This window comes from Pteropus vampyrus, unplaced genomic scaffold (assembly GCF_000151845.1).
Source record: "Pteropus vampyrus isolate Shadow unplaced genomic scaffold, Pvam_2.0 Scaffold201, whole genome shotgun sequence".
NCBI lineage: Eukaryota > Metazoa > Chordata > Mammalia > Chiroptera > Pteropodidae > Pteropus > Pteropus vampyrus.
This window is the reverse complement of record NW_011888982.1, coordinates 1,955,954-1,976,540: the sequence shown is the minus strand read 5'-3', so window position 1 is coordinate 1,976,540 and position 20,587 is coordinate 1,955,954. Positions and strand designations below refer to the sequence as shown.

General features: G+C 32.4%; 1 protein-coding gene across 1 annotated transcript in view; it reads right to left on the bottom strand.

Annotated features, from left to right (window-relative positions):
• SNTG1 (syntrophin gamma 1) overlaps nucleotides 1-20,587 on the bottom strand; it is a 280,357-nt gene that overhangs the window by 220,459 nt on the left and 39,311 nt on the right. Inside the window, exons 4-6 of the mRNA XM_011372125.1 lie at nucleotides 18,221-18,278; nucleotides 17,359-17,402; nucleotides 17,224-17,265 (exon numbers count right to left, since the gene is read on the bottom strand). Of these exons, the coding sequence (XP_011370427.1) occupies nucleotides 17,224-17,265; nucleotides 17,359-17,402; nucleotides 18,221-18,278 (144 nt within the window). The remainder of the gene's footprint in view (nucleotides 1-17,223; nucleotides 17,266-17,358; nucleotides 17,403-18,220; nucleotides 18,279-20,587) is intronic.

Genomic DNA, 20,587 nt, shown 5'->3' with positions numbered 1-20,587 from the left:
CATACCCAGTTTCCCCTATTAACATCTTACCTTAATATTGTAAATTTTTCATAGTTAATGAACAAATATTGGTAAATTCTTATTAACTAAAGTTCATAGTTTATTCAGATTTCCTTAATTTTCCTTTAATGTCTTTCTTAGTTACAGGATCCCATCCAGAATATCACATTACATTTAGTTGTCATATCTCCTTAAGCTCCTCTTGGTTGAGACAGTTTTCTGACTTTTCTTGTTTTTTGATAATCTTAGGTTTTGAGGAGTAGTTGTCAGATATTTCACAGGATGTTTATGAATTAGAATTAGTCTATTTTCTCATTATTAAATTGTTTATGTGATTTTGAAAGGATGACCACAGAAGTATAGTGGCATTGTCCTTTTATTATATAAATGGTGCGTGCTATTATCATAACTATTAGTGTTATTTTGACTTTGTTTAACTGGTTGAGATTGTGCTTGTCAGGTTTTAACACTCACAAGTTACTTTGTTCTCTCCTTTTTTCATTCCATACTATTTGGAAAAATAGTCACTATGTAAAGCCCACACTTAAGAAGTGAGGAATTACATTTCATCTCCATGAATGTGACCTATCTACATAAATTATTTAATATTGTTCTGCATAGATTTGTCTATACTTCTGCATTTAATTATTTATCCAATCATTTATTTATATCAGTGAGGGCTCGAAGATATATATTTTATAAAATGGATTGTGATTCAATATTACTTTATTTATTTTATTATTCAGATGGTTCCAGTTTGGCCATTAGGAGCACTTTCAATTGATTCTTTTTACCATTTAACATACGTCCATCAATGTTCTGTGTGTGCAGGAGATGTAATAAAAATTACCTAAGTAAGTGATGAATATAAAATTTAGGCTAGTGGTCACATTTGAAAGGCTATGATTAAGATGAAGTACACAATCAGTATTTAGTTAGTAGACAAAATTCTATTTCTTGGCATAGTAATTATTAAAAGGATATTTGTCATAATAATTTACTAAGCTATGTATTTGTTTTATGTGGTTTTCTGTAGTCACTTTTTATTTTACCACAAAAATTAAATAAAATTATAACATGTAAAATTTAAAATAACATTTAAATAGTACTAAATGACTCATACAAATGTATTTTATCATATCTTTATTGATAAATAATGTATAGACCATTAAATTCACCTAAATTAGACAACTCAGTGGTTTTTAGCACATACATAGAGTTGTATAACTACCACCACTATCTAATTTTAGAAAATTTTTGTCAACTCAAAAAGAACCCCTGCTCCTGTTTACATTAACTTATCATTAATCTTTTTCCCTAACCCTAGGCAACTACTAATCTACTTTCTGTCTCTATGGATTGGCCTTTCTGGATATTTTATGTAAAAGAGATTATACCATATGGAGTCTTTTGTGACTAGCTTATTTTACTTAATATGTTTTAAAGGTACATCTATGTTATATCTTGTATAAGTACTTCATTGTTTTATTGTCAAATAGCATTTCACTGTATGAATATATCACATTTTTAAAATTCATTCATCACAGATGTGTTGTTTTTATTTTTTGGCTACTATAAATTATGCTACTATAAACATTTGTGTACAAGTGTTAGTGTAGATATTGTTATTTCTTTTGGGTACTTGCTGCAGAAAATCAAATGAGGAAAATCAAAGACAAAGAAGAAACCCTGAAATAAGCCAAAGGATGGGTGAAACAACTTACCCACAGTGGAACACAGGTTAGAATTACAGCTGACTTCTCATCAGAAACCATGAAAGCAGGAAGTGAGTGAAGTGTAATATTTAAGATGTTAAAAGAGAAAATCATAAACTCAGAATTCTACATCCTGTGAAATTACTCATCTACATAGAGAAATAAAAAATTCATCATATATACAACAGAAAATGCCTTACCAGAAGCACTGTACTGCAAGGAATGTTACAAGAATTTCTTCAGTGATTAAGGAAATAATATATCAGAAACTCAGATCAACATAAGGAAAATAAGAGCTTAAGAAATGAATAAAAGTAAGATATTTTATTTTTATTATTCTTAATTTATTGGAAACATAACATTTCATTTAAAATAGTAATAGTAACAATGTATGGGATTATTAAAAACTATAGATAAGTGACATGAATGACAGCATTGTTATAATAGATAAAATAAATAAATTAGGAATATTACATTATAAGATAGCCAAATTATGCAGGATGCAGTATAGGGTTATTTAAAAGTGCTTGCAGATTATTTAAAATATTGGAAATTCTAGGGTAAACACTAATGTTCTTAATGTAGAGTTGATACAAAAAGAAGAGAGTTAATTGACTCATATAAAAAGCTTAATTTAAACCAAGGAAGTCAAAAAAAAATTAGGATAAGTAGATGGTGGAAAGAACAAAAAACAAATGCAACAAATAAAAAAGAGTTATAAACATTGTGGATATTCATTTAGTTTTCATCAATAATAACTTTATATTTGAATGGCCAAATATATAAATTGAAAAACAAATTGTCAAGGGGATATAAAAGATCAAACTACAAATTCTACACACATAAAAAATAACATAAAGATAATAGGTTTAAGGTAAGGCATAGAGGAAAATATGGCTTGTTATTACTAATCAAAGATAGCTGAGGAGATATATTAATTACATACAAAGCAGAGTTCAGAACAAGAGAAATTATCCAGGTTAAATAGGAGAATTAAATAATAATAAAGAGGTAGAATCTTCAAGAACGTATAGTAATACTAAACAACCTAACAACAGAATATCAATGTCTATAAGGCAAATGCTGATAGGACTACAAGGAAAAATAGATATATCCATTATTACAGTTGTAAACTTTAATAGAGCTTTCAAGAACTGATAGTTCAAGCAGGTGGTAATTTAGTATGCATATGAATATGCATTTTCAGTCTCTACTACCTGCATTACAAAGTATGTTCTCCATTCTCTAAAAACTGTTCTGAACAGCTTTAATGCTTACAGGATGTGCTAGAAGATGTTTCAACAAGGTACTACTGTTTCAACAAAGAACATATTTGAACTAAACAGCACTATCTTTCCAGTTGATATAATAGACTCATAGAATACTCCATCTAAAGACAGCAAAATGCATATTCTTCCCAAGCTTATACAGAAAATTCACAAAAATAGACCATATTCTAGGTCAGAAAACAAATTTTGACACATTTAAGCAAATAGAAATCACATGAACTATGTTCTCAGACAAGGAATTTAAACTAGAAATTAGTAACAGAAAGATAGCTGGAAAATCCCTCGAATACTTGGAGATAAGACAATACCTTTCTATATAACACATATGTCAAAGAAAAAGTCTGAAGATAAATTTAAGAATACTTTGAACTAAATAAAAATGATATACAACTTTTCAAAATTTGTGGAATTCAGTGAAAGCAGAGCTTACAAAGAAATTTATACCATTATGTTAATAACAAAGATTAAAATCGATGACCTAAGCTTCCACTACAGGAAACTAGAAAAAGTAGAGCAATCTAAGCCTAAAGCATGAAGAGAAAAGCAGATAATAAAAATATAGAGAAATTTAAATAAATAAAAAACAAACAAAAATAAAAATAGAAGATAAAAATTACCAATATCAGAAATAAAATAGGGGTTATTTCTATTGATTCTATGAAAACTAAAAAAAAGTTTCATAATGGAATACCATAAAAAACCTTATGCTGACAATTTTGATAACTTGGATGATATGAATCAATTATTTGAAAGACATAGCTACTAAAATTCCCACAAAAAATAAATTTTTTGAATTGACATATGTATTAAAGAAATCTTACTAATAAAAAGTTATAATTTACAAAAAAAAAGAAAAAGCACACAACAGAGAAAGTTTTCTTGGTGTGTTCTATCACTTATTTAATGAAGAAATTACATCGATCTTCTACAATCTGGTCTAGAATATAGAGACAGAGGCAACACTTTGTAAATTATACTTTGATGCTAGCATGATCCTAATACCAAAATTGATTTAAAAAAAATACAGACAAAAAAATTAGAAGCAATATATATCATGAACATAGATGCAATAATCCTTCAAAAAAAAATCACAAGTATTTCAAAGTAACACTGAAACCAATTGAAAGAGCTCCTAATAGCCAAAGCTGGAACCTTTTGAATAACAAAATAAAGTAGCATTGACTTATAAGCCATAGTATAAAATAAATATCTATAAATTCATACTGATATATCAAAATGATTGAATAAATTAATAACTTGAGATGACTAGATAAATCTCCTATATAACAGAATTCCATATAATTAATGTAGACAATTCACCCTTATGGAGGTAAGAATATTAATTCCCTGCTGTTTGTGTGAGCTCTGCATAGTGACCTCCTTCCTCAGAACACAGTATGAGAAGAAAGCAAAAGTAACTTTAGAGTAGAGAAACTTAACAAACTCTATCTCAGCTAGGTGATCAAGGTGAATATCAGTGCTGATGAAGTCATGTTCATAGTCTGTACACTTAATGTAATGTGATGAGAATGGCACTTGACCTCTGTGGTCTTCCTCCTCAAAACACATAAACCCAGTCTAATAATTATATGACTCTTCTTTTTTCTCTGTGTGTTCCTTTTATATATAATGCTGGAATTGTTTTATTTATGTAATAATTTCTGCCATCTCTCTAAAAATATTAGAGTATTAACGGCTATTTTTCCTGAATCTGTGTTGTCTGTTTCCTTCATTTTTTTCTTTCTGTTTTAGCTTTTGCCTTTGATGTGGACAGTTTTCTTTAAATATTGGTAATCCTATGTTATCAGTCAATATTTAAGAGTGAAAAGCAAATTCACAGCTTTCGGTAAAGGATGCATGGTTTATCTACCATTAAGTTCTACTGCAGAGTTGTTAGTGGGAACCCAGCCTGCAGTGGGAGAGCCCAAATGTATTACTGTATAATTTGCAGGTTATTTCTCTTAGATCAATGACTAAAGAAGACTATTCTAACATCTACTCTTAGTGAAAAAAACAAGCAAACAAAAATCTGACTGCCAGTGTTGAGAGTTGAAAGAAGGGCAAAGGCAGAGAAACTTACTATTCAGACTATATCTCTAGCTTTACTTTAGTGTGGAACCTCAACCATGCTCTCTGCTGGGCCTGAGGCCAAATACTTAGAGATTCTTGTTGAATTCTAATTCAATTTTCTTTTCTTGGCTATAGATCCTCAATTCTCCCTTTTAATATTCCTGATAGCTCAGATTCCTATCTGAGTTCTGTAATGTGAATGTTTGCTAGACATCGTCATTTGCTTCAGCTTTTTCAGATCTTCTAGGACAATTCTCACTGAAATAAAAATCTCCTTTCCATTAAAAAAAAAATACCAACAACCTTGTTTATTGTATTATAGTAGAGTTACAGGAGAGAAGAGAAATAAAAACATTTAACTCCAAATCTCTGCACTGACTTGCTTAAGATTAAACATTTACCACTTTGAAAGGTGTCTTACTCCATTCAGACTGCTATAACAAATACCGCAAACTAAGGGGCTTACATACATCACAAATTTGTTTCTTACCGTTCTGGAGGCTGGAAATCTGAGATCAGGGTGCCAGCATAATTGAGTGAAGGCCCTCTTTGGAATCAAAGAATTCTTCTATTCTTACATGAGAGAAGGAGTGAGGGAGCTCTTTGGGGCCTCTTTTATATGAGTACTAGTCCGACTCCTGGGGGTAGAACATAAGCAAATCCCAAAGGCCCCATCTCCAGGCATCATCACGTCAGCATTAGGATTTCAATATATGAATTTTGAGGAGGCACAGACTTTCAGATCATAGCAGAAGGCCTTAGAATTGTACCTTTGATAGATAATCCTGAAAGGGTCGAATATGCTTTTTTTTTATATGTTATTTTGATATCTAAAACCAGGAATCCAAGGTTTTCTAGGAGTTTGTTTGCATATACATCATTGGTAATATTGAGTAAAGGTATATAAGTTCTATTGTATAATTCTATAGCATTTGCTTTAGTATATCAGACATTCTTAGAAAAGAGCATACATATATAGGATATCTTTCCACCTTACACTTATCCAAAAGAGCCACTCTCTATTTTGGTGACCACAGATATATGGATTTTTAACTAGATCTTGGGCTTTTAATTCCCTTCTGATTGTCAGATTTCTGATCCAAAGAATTGTGTTTATTGCCGAAGTGACCTTCAATAGTAGCTTATAGCATCCTGAGATGTCTCGGAACTACTACAGAACATGTAACTCCTGAAGCTCCTTGGTAAGACTTCCAGCAGCTCACAGCTACAAATTCTATAAAGCTTCAAACTAACACATGACCAAAGTGAAGTTTCCACAGTCTGGACGTTTTAAGCCATCTTCTCTTCATTAATGTGAACTACCCAACTTGAGAGTGAGAGATGAATATATAACTCTTATTTCATTTACTTTATTACCCACCATAAAATTTCAGAATATTAGCCTCTCCAAATAATCATCTATCCCCTATGTTTCTGGGTGTAATCATGTGCTTAGAAACTAGTCTTTCTGTTTGTTGATGTCTTTTTCTTTCTTTTCTTTCTCTTTCTTTCTTCCTTCCTTTCTTTCTTTCTTTCTTTCTTTCTTTCTTTCTTTCTTTCTTTCTTTCTTTCTTTCTTCTCTCTCTCTCTCTCTCTCTCTCTCTCTCTCTCTCTCTCTCTCTCTCTCTGTAATGTGAATGTTTGCTAGACATCGGCATTTGCTTCAGCTTTTTCAGATCTCTGTCTCTGTCTCTCTGTCTCTCTGTCTGTCTCTCTGTCTCTGTCTCTGTCTCTGTCTCTCTTCTTCTTTTTCTTCTTCTTCTTCTCTGACCATCTTATGGCCAAATTTTTGATGGGCATTGTGGCTGTTCCTATTTGGTACCACTTATTTCACTGTGCAGTGGGAATGAAAGTGTTCTGAGAAGTATTTTCTTACAGGTTAGAATGCATTGTTTCCAAAACACTTTTCTTTAGGTTTTATTCTCTAATGAGCTCTCTCCTGAGGACTCAGATATATATCCACATGACATATGTGTGCCCAAAAGAAATAACTAATCTGAGTAATTGTTGACAGTTCTCAGTATTGTTTCTACATTTTCATAATTTTATATATACCTCCTTTTTTGTAAAATATGATGATTTTGCTGTATATCCACTTGTTCATGAGAGAGAACAGGGTGATGGTAGTGTGGTACATTTGTTACAATTGATGAGCCTATATTGATACATTGTTATTAACTAATATACATAATTAGGCCCATTAGAGTTCACTATCTGTGTTGTATAGTTCTATAGATTTTAACGAAAGTGCGTACTCTTTTAAAATAAAATAATTGAACATTAGTGTTGAAAAAGACATTATGAGTAATCTCTTTCAAACTCTTTATCTTTTAGATAAGAAAAATGAAGCTCAAAGAGATTTAGGCCCCTTATGAACATCACACAGCTGAGAAGTGTGTCTGTAACAAAGACATTAACTTAGGTCTTCATACTTCCATCCTCATATACTTTCTTCTCCTTGCCTTTCAGCTTGATCATTATGAAAACAAATTAAGATGTCAAACACATCGCAATGACAACAGCTGCTTTCTTTTCTCAGCATATATGACGGTGTCTACATGTGCCTGTTTCTATGTACCCTCCATGTGGATTCCTCTAGATGGAAATTAGCTGGGTACCCACTAAGTAACTGGTTTATCAGGCTTGGCTTGGATTCATTATTAAGGGAGCTGCAAAATTAAGTCCTTGAATTATGTAAGACAACAAACAGGAATTTGATGAGAGTCAGTAGCCATGAAAAAGAGCATGCATTTAATTAAAAGTACCCCTCAAAATTTAAAAATATTTATCTGTAAGATATATGTACTCTGATGTGCATTGCAGCATTATTCACAGTGGCCAAGATATGGAAGCAACCAAAGTGCCCTAGGATAGATGATTGGATAAAGAAGCTGTGGTACATATATACAATGGAATATTACTCAGCCATAAGAAGAGATGAAATACTGCCATTTGCAACAACATGTATGGATCTTGAGATTATCATACTTAGCGAAAAAAGTCAGACAGAAAAAGTTAAGAACCATATGATTTCACTCATATGTGTGACATAAAACTGAAAGCAAAAAATTAACAAGACAAACAGAGACTCATGGACACGGAAAACAGTTTACTGGTTACCAGAGGGAAAGGGGAGATGAGGGAGGTAGATAAGGGTAAAGGGGGTGAAATATATGATGATGGAAGGAAATTTAACTTATATATGATGTATTATTGAATTATACACTTAAACCTATATAATTTTATTAACCAACGTCACCTCAATAAATTTAATTTTAAAAAGTGAAAAAAATAAATAAATAAAAGTGTCATCTGTACTGTCTATATTCATAACCTAATTAAGGGACAGATATGTGGGTCCAGCAGAGAAGGAACTTCTAAGTCTGTTAACAAAAAGCTAAGTATGTAATTAAGGCAAGTTCTCCAAACTATATTTCTTTTCAAAATCAGAGATAGCATAAACAATATTTCTAAACATTTTTTAATTTTTAGTTTTCAATTAGAGTTGACATTCAACATTATTTTATATTAGTTTCAGGTGTACAGCATAGTGGTTAGATATTTATATAATTTACAAAGTGATCCCTCTGATTTGTCTAGTACCCACTTGGCACTATACATAGTTATTACAATATTATTGACTATATTCCATATGCTTTACTCCATATCTCTGTGACTACTTGGTAACTACCAATTTGTACTTTTTAATTCCTTCACCTCTTTCACCCAGCCCCACAACCCCTCTGTCTCCATCTGGCAGTCATTCTCTGTATCTGTGATTCTGTTTTCGTTTTGTTTGTTCATTTATTTTCTTACTTAGATACCACATATGAATAAAATCATATTGTATTTGTCTTTATCTGTCTGACTTATTTCACTTAGAATAATACCCTCTAGGTCCATTAATGTCATTGCAAATGATAAGATTTCATTTTTTTGTGGCCGAATAACATTCCACTGTGTATACATTTATCCAATCATCTATTGATGGGCACATAGATTGCTTCTACATCTTAGTTATTGTAAATAATGCTGAAGTGAACATAGGAGTGAATATATCTTTTCAAATTATCGTTTTGATTTTCTGTGGATAAATATCCAGAAATAGAATAGCTGGGTTAAAAGATAGTTCTATTTTTAATTTTCTGAGGAAACGCCATACTGTTTTTCATAGTGTCTGTAACAACACAGTACAAGGGTTTCCTTTTCTCCACATCCTCACTAACACTTGTCATTTATTGATTTATTAATGATAGCCATTCTAACAGGTGTGAGGTGATATTTCATGTGGTTTTAATTTTAATTTCTTTTATGATTAATGATATTGAGTATCTTTTCATATATCTATTGGTTATTTGCATATCCTCTTTAAATAAATGTCTGTTCAGGTCCTTTGCACATTTTAATTTAGATTGCTTTTATTTAGTGTTGAGTTGTCTGAGTTCTTTGTAAATTTTGGATAATAACCCCTTATCAGGTATATCATAGGCAAATATCTTCTCTCATTTAGTAGATTGTCTTTTTATATTATTGATGGTTTCCTTTGCTGTGCAAAAACTTTTTAGTTTGATGAAGTCCCATTTGTTTATTTTTTCTTTTGTTTACCTTGCTCTAGGAGATATATCAAAAACAAACAAACAAATAAAAAGACAAAAAAAGTTACTTAAGAGCAATGCCAAAGAATTTACTACGTTTTCTTTTCAGAGTTTTATGGTTTTGAGTGTTTAAAAACATTTAAGTCTTTAATTCATTTTGAGTTTATTCTTGTATATGACGTAAAATGTTACCTAATTTCATATCTTTTTACATGTATCTATCTGTCCAGTTTTTCGGCATCATTTATTGTATAGATTGTCTTTACTTAATTGTATATTTTTGCCTTTTTTGTCATAGATAAAATGACCATGTACATGTGGGTTCATTTCTGGGCTCTCTATTTTGTTCCATTGATCTATTTATCTGTTTTTATGGCAAGAACATGCTATTTTATGTCTGTTTTTATGCCTGTACCATTGTTATAGCTTGTAGAAAGTTTGGTATCAGATAGAGTGATAACTCCAATTTTTTTCTTTCTCAAAATTGTTCTGGCTATTCAGGGACTTTTATGTTTACATAAATTTTTGGATTATTTGTTCTAGTTCTGTGAAAAATGTAATTGGTATTTTAACAGAGATCACATTGAATCTATAGATTGTTTTGGGTAGTATGGACATTTTAACGATGTTAATTATTTCTATTCATGAGCATGCTATATGTTTCATGTATTTGTATCTTCAATTTCTTCAATGAATTATAATTTCTGAGTACAGGTCTTTTACCTTTTTGGTTGAATTTATTCCTATATTTTATTATTTTTGATGCAATTGTAAATGGGATTGTTTTCTTAATTTCTTGTTCTGATAATTCCATATCGTTATATAAGAATGCAACCAATTTCTGTGAATCTATTTGGATTCATCTTGCTTGCAACTGTCTGCGCTTCCTAGATCTATATGTGTATTTCCTTCACCAGATTAGGGAAGTTTTCTCAAATAGGTTCTCAATCCCTTGCTTTTTCTCTTCTCCTTCTCGTACTCTTTATGATGCAAATGTTGATATCCTTGATATTGTTCCAGAAGTCCCTTAAACTATGCTCATTTTTTTTATTCTCTTTTCTTTTGTTGTTTCGGCTTGGCGTTTTTGCTACCTGTCTTCTAAATTGCTGATTCCATCCTCTGCTTTATCTAATCTACTATTGATTCCTTCTAGTGTATTCTTCATTTTGGTTAGTATATTCTTCATTTCTGACTGGTTATTTTTTGTGGTTTCTGTGTCCATTTTTTTATGCTTTCTATATATTTTTTAAAGTTCTCATTGAGTTAATCTTTTCTTCATTGAGCATTCTTATAACCAGTGTTTTGAACTTTGTATCTGGTAGGTTGGTTGCTTTTGTTTAATTTAATTCTTTTTCTGGAGTTTTCTCTTGTTTTTTCATTTGGAGCATGTTATTTTCTCATTTTTGGCTGCTCTCTGTATTCATTTCTATGTATTAGATAGATTTGCTGTGTCTTTCATTCTGAGCCTGTTGGCTTTATTTAGTAGGTGTGCTGTGTGGCCCACTGGCTCAGTTTCCCTGATCAACTGCACTGGCTGCTCCAGGCGTATTTATTGAGTGGGTTGTGTGTGTCCTCTTGTTGTAGTTAGCCTTGATTGTTGTTGGCACATCAGTGAGCAGGATTGACTTTCATCCTGACTGGCTATGATTGTTGACCATGCCCATAGCATATGACCTGCTGTGTCGGGGCTGAACCCAGAGAGTGGGATTTGCCCCAGTGGGCTTATTTACCTGTTGGGACTACCCTGTGTGTGTGTTGTTTATAGGGCTAATTAGGCAGTGCTCCATTTAGGTATAATGGCAGCTTCTGGATGAGTAGGTTCTGCAGCCCCTTGGGAGGGGCTCCCGTGAAGACGAAGGTGAGTTGCTGCCTCTAATCAGTTTGGGGCTAACTGATAGGAGCTACAAAGTTATCTGTGGATGGTAACTGTCTGTGTTGGACCTGGAGGCATGCGGGAGAGGCCACAATGTGAACTAAGACAGGCTGCCACAAGTACTAGGCTTGGGGCAGCTCAGCCTAAGGAAGTCCAAGGCCTGAGGCTGCCTGCTAGTAAGGCTCAGCAGGTGAAAGAACCTTGGGTAGTTAGTGGAGGCAGGTTCCAAAGGAGTAATCAAAGTGAGGCAAGTGGTATTTCCTAGGTTAGTGTAAATTTAGATTTGGTGCCAGGCTAAGCCAGTGGCCAGTCATAAAAGTCTCTGATCACACTAATGCCAGTCACAGTTCACCTCAGGCTCACAGACCCCCATGATTTGTTCAAAAAATGCTGCAGCTTGGGCCAAGTCTGATTTCCTGCCATTAAAAATTTCTCTTGAATTAGGTGAGCCAAAGCCTATTAATTGCTATAGAAGGAGCCTCTTGTTGAGAGAGTTGGGTGGAGCCGGTTGCTTAGCATGAAATTGTCACTGGTATTTGCCAGGTAGGTGGAGGGGTATCTCAGGAATTCACTGGGGTGGAGCTAGGGTTTTTCACCGGGCCAATGTGAAAACATATTTGGCTATGTGGGGGGACACATGACTCAACACAGGGAAGATGATGGCTGTCTCTCCAGCCCTTGTCCTGAAGCCACACAACTCAGTCTTTTCCTGTATGTCTCTGGCACCTCCAAGCTGCTGTCCCCCTGCCAGGGCCCAAGTTAAGTGCCTGAGAGCAAGTGAGTTTGTGTGCAGGCCCTTTAAGGGGACTTTTGCATTTCCAGCTGCCTTCCATTTCACCTGGGTGGCTGGAATCTCTACTGATTTTGTCAGATTTTATGGGGACTCCTCTTCCTACCACTGGAATTCTGGGCCAGCGAGCCCTGGTTTGAGGCTGGAGCCCCTTGCTCCTCCAGAGAAATCTCCTCAGCCAGAATATCCCTCCTGACACTCAACTGCCACAAGTGGCTATGAGATTGGCCCATTTTATATCTCTGGTTCTCCTATCAGCCTCAGTGTGTCCTCTTTATATATCTTTAATTATAAGACTCTGTTCAGCTAATCTTCAGATGATTCTCCAGGTTGACCGTTGCATAGTTTAGTTGCAATTTTAATGTGGTAGTGGGAGCAGGCAAGCACTCCGCCATCTTGACTAGAACCTATTCCTCACTCACCCTTTGCTCTTTACAGTTCCCAAATCAGTTTGAAATATTTAAAGTTAAATAATTTTATATATGTATTTCCTTGGTGGTAGCTAATTTGAAGAAAAAAAAAAGTCTACTAAGGTTAGAATTCTTAAGGAAAATATTAGAGCTCAAAACCTACTTCCAAACTGAGAACAAATTGAAAATTGTTAGTAGTTAGCTAAAATATAATTTGTAATTCAATGACATTTTAATATTTTTGCCAAAATCTGAAAAGATTTATGTTTTCAAATCCCATCCTAAATATTTTTCTCAGTAACTCACAAAACTTTCTTATATGTTCCAATACATAAATTAATGTCTCGCTTTCAGACGATGTTATAATTCTTGTAATATTATTTCCTTATTAAGCTTAAAATAAATATAATCTTTTATTCCAATGTAAATTTTAACTTAAATTTATATTATAATAATTAAAATGCTATTAATCAATATTTTATATTAGTTTTATCAAAATTTGTTTTCAATGCATGAATGTATCATTTTAACTTGCATAAGTTTGGCTACTGAATTTGCTTTTATAAGAATTATACAGTGTTTTAGAGTTTAGTTCAAAATCACAAATCAGAATTAGAGGGACAATTATTTGTATTTCTAATTATCGAGTATTTTCTATCAATAAGACCATTAAAAAAGCAGACGAACCTCCTTTTTAGGACCTATGTATCTCAAACCTGGAACCAGAAATGTTCTTTTAGAAGAAAATGTTTGAAATCATCTATCCATCCATCTTACTTTACTTAGTGATAAGCTATTCTGATTTTGAAGTTTATGAGATGGAAATTTCAATTATACTAATAGCTTATTAGTTCAAGTAATTTTGATTGTAAAATCAGAACACAACCTTTTCTGCTACTGCTAAATCTTATGTCCTTTTATTTCTAATGAGTATAGGTAGATCACGATTATTATATTTCAAAGACCATTGTAAATCAATTTTTTTTCATATTGACTTTTTCTAACAATTTTTGTATATTCTCTTAATTATTAAACTCTAAGGAAATTATGCCATATAGCAATAAAGTTGGAGACATATAAAGTTATATACTCCTTCTTGTCTTACAAAAGACTCAGTTCAGTGCATATTATGTAGATGACACTCAGAAGATTTTATATGATCAGTTTAACTGTTAAGCAAAATAAAATATGGGTAGCTAGATAAAGAGATAACAGTCACTTAATATGTCTAGGGCTCATAGGGTATAGAAAGTTGACAATCTTAACATAAACAATGGCAATAGATCCAGCTTTCCTTGGGGGGTGGAGGGGAAAAGGTACACTAGGGACTTTTGATGCCTGGGGTGACAACTCATGGAAAACAAGACATGGTCACATCAAAAATAAAGAGACACCCTGTTGGAATAAGCAGGGAATCCTCATTTTTTCAAATGACCCTGTCATGTCATTCATATATGCTTACTTTAATTCATGACGGGAAGCGGAAGAAGGAGCTTGGAATGTGGAGCAGTTCCTTCTGTTGTGAGACCTCCCAGGGGCCAGCATGGTTTGCAACAGTGGCCGATGCGGGTAAATGAAGAGATGACTGCTAGCTTGTGAAGCAATAGTATTTGATGACATAAAATAATGTATATATATTTTTTTTCTTAATTGCCAGATCTATGCTAGGACTTTCATGTACATTACACTAATATAATCCTTATAAAAATATTTTTAATTTATTTTTACAGATGGTTAACAGAGAGATAGAAAAGGTAATTTACTTGAAATTACAATGTTAGAAAGTAGTTGAAGATGAAATTTGTATAAAAATGTTTCTGAATATTAAAGCCCTCTATGCAGGGCATCCTGCTATCTTTCTGCCAGGTAACATGCAATTTGGCACTTGTTCTAGTCTTTCTCAATGAGAAAGCTGTAACCTTTTCTTCTTCAGCAAAATTCTAGTGAGAAAAATGCCTTGTAACATGTGGGTGAAACCCAGATTGACTTATTATACCTCCAGACTCGTAGCATAAGAAACATGTAGATGAAAATATTTTGATGACCTAATTTTAGGCATTTGGCTAAAGAATTCCATCAACAATTCTATATTGAGTGCCCAGTGTAGACAATATAGAATCTCTCTTCTATAAAAGCCAAAATTTATAACCTCAACATGAAACAGCTATACTGTTGAAGGCTTCTTAAGATAGAAACTGATCAAAGCCGAATGCAGAATTTCTAAAAATATCACTAAATAGTTTAGGTTAATAAAACATGGTCACATCAAAAATAAAGATGACATGTAGATGACACTCAGAAGATTTTATATGATCAGTTTAACTGTTAAGCAAAATAAAATATGGGTAGCTAGAGTCCCAGCTACTGAGTTTGTTTCTGAATTTGAAACTTTATGTGAATTATTGACTTGGAATAAGGAATATGTTATGTTATAGCAGCATGCTACTTTAAAACCATCTACATCCTTTGATATTCTTGTGCTTTTTTGTGCACATGTAAGTCCATTTTTAAACATTTAATTAACATCTTAGTCCCACTGAGATATTGTAAGTCTATTTGTTTAGGTAATTAGTAGAAGATAAAATTATCTAATCACTGTTGGAAAATGAAAGATTGAAATTAAATAAGAATATCAGCACCTATATTTCAAAACTGATAAAACTCTCAAAAAAATAAAAGTTTACTATGAAGGAACACATTAATTTGCAATATCATTCTAAATTCCTTTTCTCTGAAACAGAATGTACACCATTAAGAAGTGGCATTACTAGCGAGTTCCATTCTTTTATGCTACACTAATCCATTTAATCAAAGCTTATTCATTGTTTGTCTAAGAATGCTGCCTGCCTCTGAAGGGCAAATTGCAAACAAGATTTGATCTAACAGCATGTGGTTCTGAAAAAAAATACACTTGTTTTGCTCCCTATATAAGGAGTTTAAAATCATTTTGTACTTTTCAAAAAGAGACAAAGTTAAAATATCTCTGCTAATATGGCAATATTTAAAATTAACATATGAATCTGCAGAACAGTGTGCTCTCGGCTATACTTTTCCCATTTGTCTAAAACACTACTTTTCTCTGTATATATTTGGAGGAAACTTGAGACTTGAAATATTTATATTTCACATGAAGTTCATCATAAAGTGCCAATAGGGTGGCCCTAGTAAGAAGAGAAAGACAAGTGATGAACAGTGATGAATACTAACAAATCCTGATTTATTATTCCAAGTGCTTATAATCAAGAACCTTCTCTAATATCACTACCTGTAGAATGATGGCTTTTTCACAGACAATAGAGGTGGCCCTTTGAGGTTTAAAATGGGTAAATGTATCAGAATAGGGTGTTCTAAATAGCTTTTAACAGAAAATACAATGTATTAATAAAAACAAATAAATTAGAGCTGTGGAATGCAAAAGTCTTACAGTATTTTTTTTTAAATTTTGTTTGACCCTTGAGTATAAACTTTTAAACATAATTTCTCCTATACCCCTTCCCATGTGAGCTGATTACAGAAAATCACCAAATATTCTACACATGTTTTTTAATCAATCACAACAAATATTTTTCAAAGAATCTAACACTATTCCATTCTCTATCATTTTTATGTAATCTCACCATTCTCAACAGAAGCTCCTCAACCTTCCAGCTTCTCTCAAAATATAGTTTAGAGGCCATGTGTAATGGAACCACTTGGGCTAGTTGTTAAAATCCAAATTCTTGAACCCATTTAAACTGACTGAATTAGAATTCCTGAGGTCAGGGCTTCAGATCTGCACATTTACTAACACCCAAGAAAATACCACAGTAAAAACTGATGACTATTTAGCTTACTACTAAACCTGTTTACCTTGGATTAAGGTCCTTTAAATTCTGTCTGTCTGTCTGTCTGTGTCTGTCTGCTTGTCTGTCTGTCTCTCCCTCCCTGCCTCCCTGCCTCTCTGCCTCTCTCTGCCTCTCTACCGATCTCTCTCTCTCTCTCTCTCTCTCTCTCTCTCTTCCCCTCTCTCTCGCTCTCACATAGAAACACAAACACATAGTCTTTATGTCATCTTCCAATTGCTCCTGCTACTCTATGAGGTTTTTACAGGCATAAATTGTATTCTTTATAAGTTTATAAGTTAATAAATATTGGCAAAAATTCAGAGATGTATTTCATGTAGAGATATATGTAATGGATATTGACTGGTAAGGATTAACAGAAAAACTGGAAAAAACATAACAAATGACCCTTAAGTATTTCTTTGTATTACATTTCATCCTGGGCAGTATTCACTGATCTGTTTCTAATATAAAACAAAAACAAAATAAAAAAACAAAAACAAAAAACACATAGTAAGAGATCAAGAGATCCTTTGTAAATCAGATAGGACAATGGCAGTGTCATATTTTTCTAATGAATAAAATGAGCAGTTTTTAGCAATGTACTAAATCTTCATTTACATGTAGAGAAAATCATATTAAAAAATAGGGAAAACTTACAACTTCTTCATGTCTGCATTTTCTCACATTAATTCCATTTATCTGCAATGAAAGGAAAACATAGTTTTATGTGGTATACTATGAATTGACTTTATGTTTGAGTTGCACATAAAAGAATAATGGTAAGATGTATACCTGCAGAATTGCATCCCCAATAAAGAGTAGTCCTGAAAGTTCCGCTAAGAATGAAAAAAGACAATTGATTATGCATTGACTACTTTCTTCATATGGATGAGTTTTTTAATTATAGTCAAAATTGATAGAGGAAAAAATAAATACTTTGTATGAATAGTGTCTTAAAAGATCCACAAGGAATGGAAATACAAAAATCATATAATTTAGCCCAAATACTAAAACACAACCTGAAATATTTATATTTAATTCTACCTTTTTGGATCTTACAGTCACTAAAAATGGTCACTCTTTTGGATAGATGATGACATTTTTCTCATATACTTATAATTTTAAGGTATCTATAAAAAAAGTTTAGATCCAGACATTCAACCCATCAGCTATAGAATCAGCTCCAATTTTCTTTTTAAACTTTAAGTCGTCTTATAAATTTTATTCACTGAAAGTTGCTTTACATCTTCAGTGTTTTACCTAGATGAAATTTTATATGGAGGACTGATATAAATTGTATATGAGAAGTGAAAATAACATATATTTAAAAATTGGTAATACTTGGTGTGACTTGTAATTATCAGATTTGTTTGTATGTTTGTTTAATGAAACAATTGAAAAGTTTTGCAGTCCGTAATTGATATAGAGTCACATGTTCTGTTATTTTTCCTTTGCTTTTCTGTGAGTGAAGCCTATCCCTGGAATAATAAAGAGCAAAGACGCAGGAATCAGACTCAACTACTTACTGTTGGGTCATGGGAAAACTGGAGCTAGTCAATTACATACTAACTTATAATTCTTAAATATCACTTTATTCTTCAATAACAGCAACTTACAAAGTAGTGGCAACTGTATAATTCTCTTAATACATTACCTCTTTGCTCTTTGGAGATTTTTGAAATGACAACTGGAATATTATGCTCTGCTCCCCCCTGAAAAGAGAAAATCATATACAGTGCTTTTATTCGGAAAAGATAAAAATGCAGCATTTAGTTAGAAACTGTGCAGGCTATGAATAGTATATTAATGAACACTAGGTAGAATTTAAATAAACATGTGGAATTTCTTTACTGAGTAGATAGTACTACCACTGAACTTATCTGTCTGTTCAGAATTTCACTGTGACATCTAATAATTAAAAACAGGTGACTTTGAAAGTTTTCATTTTAGAATAAAGAACGATAATGTTAAGTAAGCATTTTCTTCAATGTGGAACAGTGCTGTCATTGCAGAAATTCATATTTAGGGCTCCAAATACTAGATAATCAGGTATATCCGCTATATGGCTAAGTTGTTATATACTGGTGACTAAGCACAGACCCTTTGCATACTAAGTGACTAGAGAGAACTCTACCTACACAAATCAATACAGAAAATCAGAGTGTGCATATGTATGATGGGGAAGGGTAGTCTGCATCTCCTTAATTAGTATTAGATTCCTCTTTGTGTGAAAGCATATACCAAACAATTAACAGAATAAAATAAAATGGCAAGAATATTGCAATACTGCTTTGTCTAATTGACCAAATGAGATATGAAAAAAGAAACAAAAGTAAGTTAGTTAAAATTATGTATAGTGAAATAAAATAAATCTCTGAAATAATTGACTTGAGACAGTTAAAAGCAATAGTGAAAAAATCAAATAAGTGCATTGAAGACTAAAATGTCATGTAGAAAAACGTATAGCACTTTTAACATATAAAATTGGAAAAGATGATCTAAATTCCACTGGGGTTTCACTATCTTTAAAATAAGTAAACCTCCTAAGCCTCCCCCCCCTCCCCCCCAAGGATAATAAATTATTTTACAACAGACGTTTTTCCCCCTATGGATGTCTATTTTTAACAATGAATTGCCAAAATACTTAAATGTAAAATAGGCTGTAGTTGTTGAGAAAAGTGATGGTATTTAACTTTTCTTTGGCAAGTAGTCCTTTGTACATCTAGAATATTAAGAAGAAACATAAAACATAAAATATCGAAAATTGTTTTACTCGATTTGAAATTCAAACACACTAAACTTTTTCTCACTATTTCCCATGAACCAACTCTATATTCACTCATCCACTCTTACTAATTCAGTAAAGAAAGTTTCTGGCATAATCTACATTGGCTCCTAATATTGCTTTTGCATTCTATTCTGTATATCAAAGGGATAGTGATTTGTAGTGAAAGTGAGTGCTTATTTAGCACACCGTAAATGCTTAATTAAAAAAAATAGCTATCGCTTTTATGCAGTCTATTAATTAAGATTTATGAGTAAAATTACATAGCATTAAATGGTAATTAAGGTTAGGATTAATCTCTTCCAAGACCCTTACTATTTACTAGGTAGGATTTCAAGTTCCCAATCCCCTATATTCTACTCTATTCTTTCCCATTATACTTATCAGCTTCTATCCTATTTTCTTTATTAATTTCTTACATTTATCATTTGCTTTCTTTTTCATTTCTTTATCTGTAACTAGAATGTAACTTCCATGAGAGGACTGATTTTTTTTTTTTTTGGTAATTTGTCTTGTTCATTTATGTAACGTCAATGAATGAAATAGTGTCTTTCTTTCTTTCTTTTTTTTATTTAAAATGTTTGTGAAATAAGTGGGTGAATGAATAAATGAATTCTAAGGCTTTTTGCAGGCCTAAAATTATTTCAATCTTTAAATACATTGTAGAATTATTTTTAGTAGAAGCAAAGAAGGCATACAATGAAATGAAATGTCCATGGTCTCTTATAGTTTCTAGAGATACTTGGACATTAGAAAGAATTTTATGAATGCATCTCTATTTCTTAAAAGAAAAAGCTAGTTAACTAAAATTAATCGATCGTGGAAGAAGTTTTAGGTGACATGAAAAGAGGAAGCAAAATCATCCAGATATTGTGATTTAGACATTTTAGAGTAGACAATGACACTGTTTATGTCACTTTTGTCTACGTGGCTCTGATCAGTGTGTTTTCCTTTAGCTGTTTTTGCTATTCCCAGTTTTTTGCCTTTGTATTATTGAATCCAAAATGTTCTTAGTGCTTGGACTTTTAATGCAAGTTATCATAGTAAGAGAATGGAAAATCTCTCTCTGGGGTCTCTCTAAAGAAGTCTGTTGAGATAGTGACTTTCTGAGGGTTAACTCATTAATACCATTCTTCCTTCAACATCCAGATTTATAATTATCTTTTAATGACAAGATAATAAAGGAGGACTTGATACATGGAATGCAGTATTATGGGCCTCACGGTGTCCTCAGCC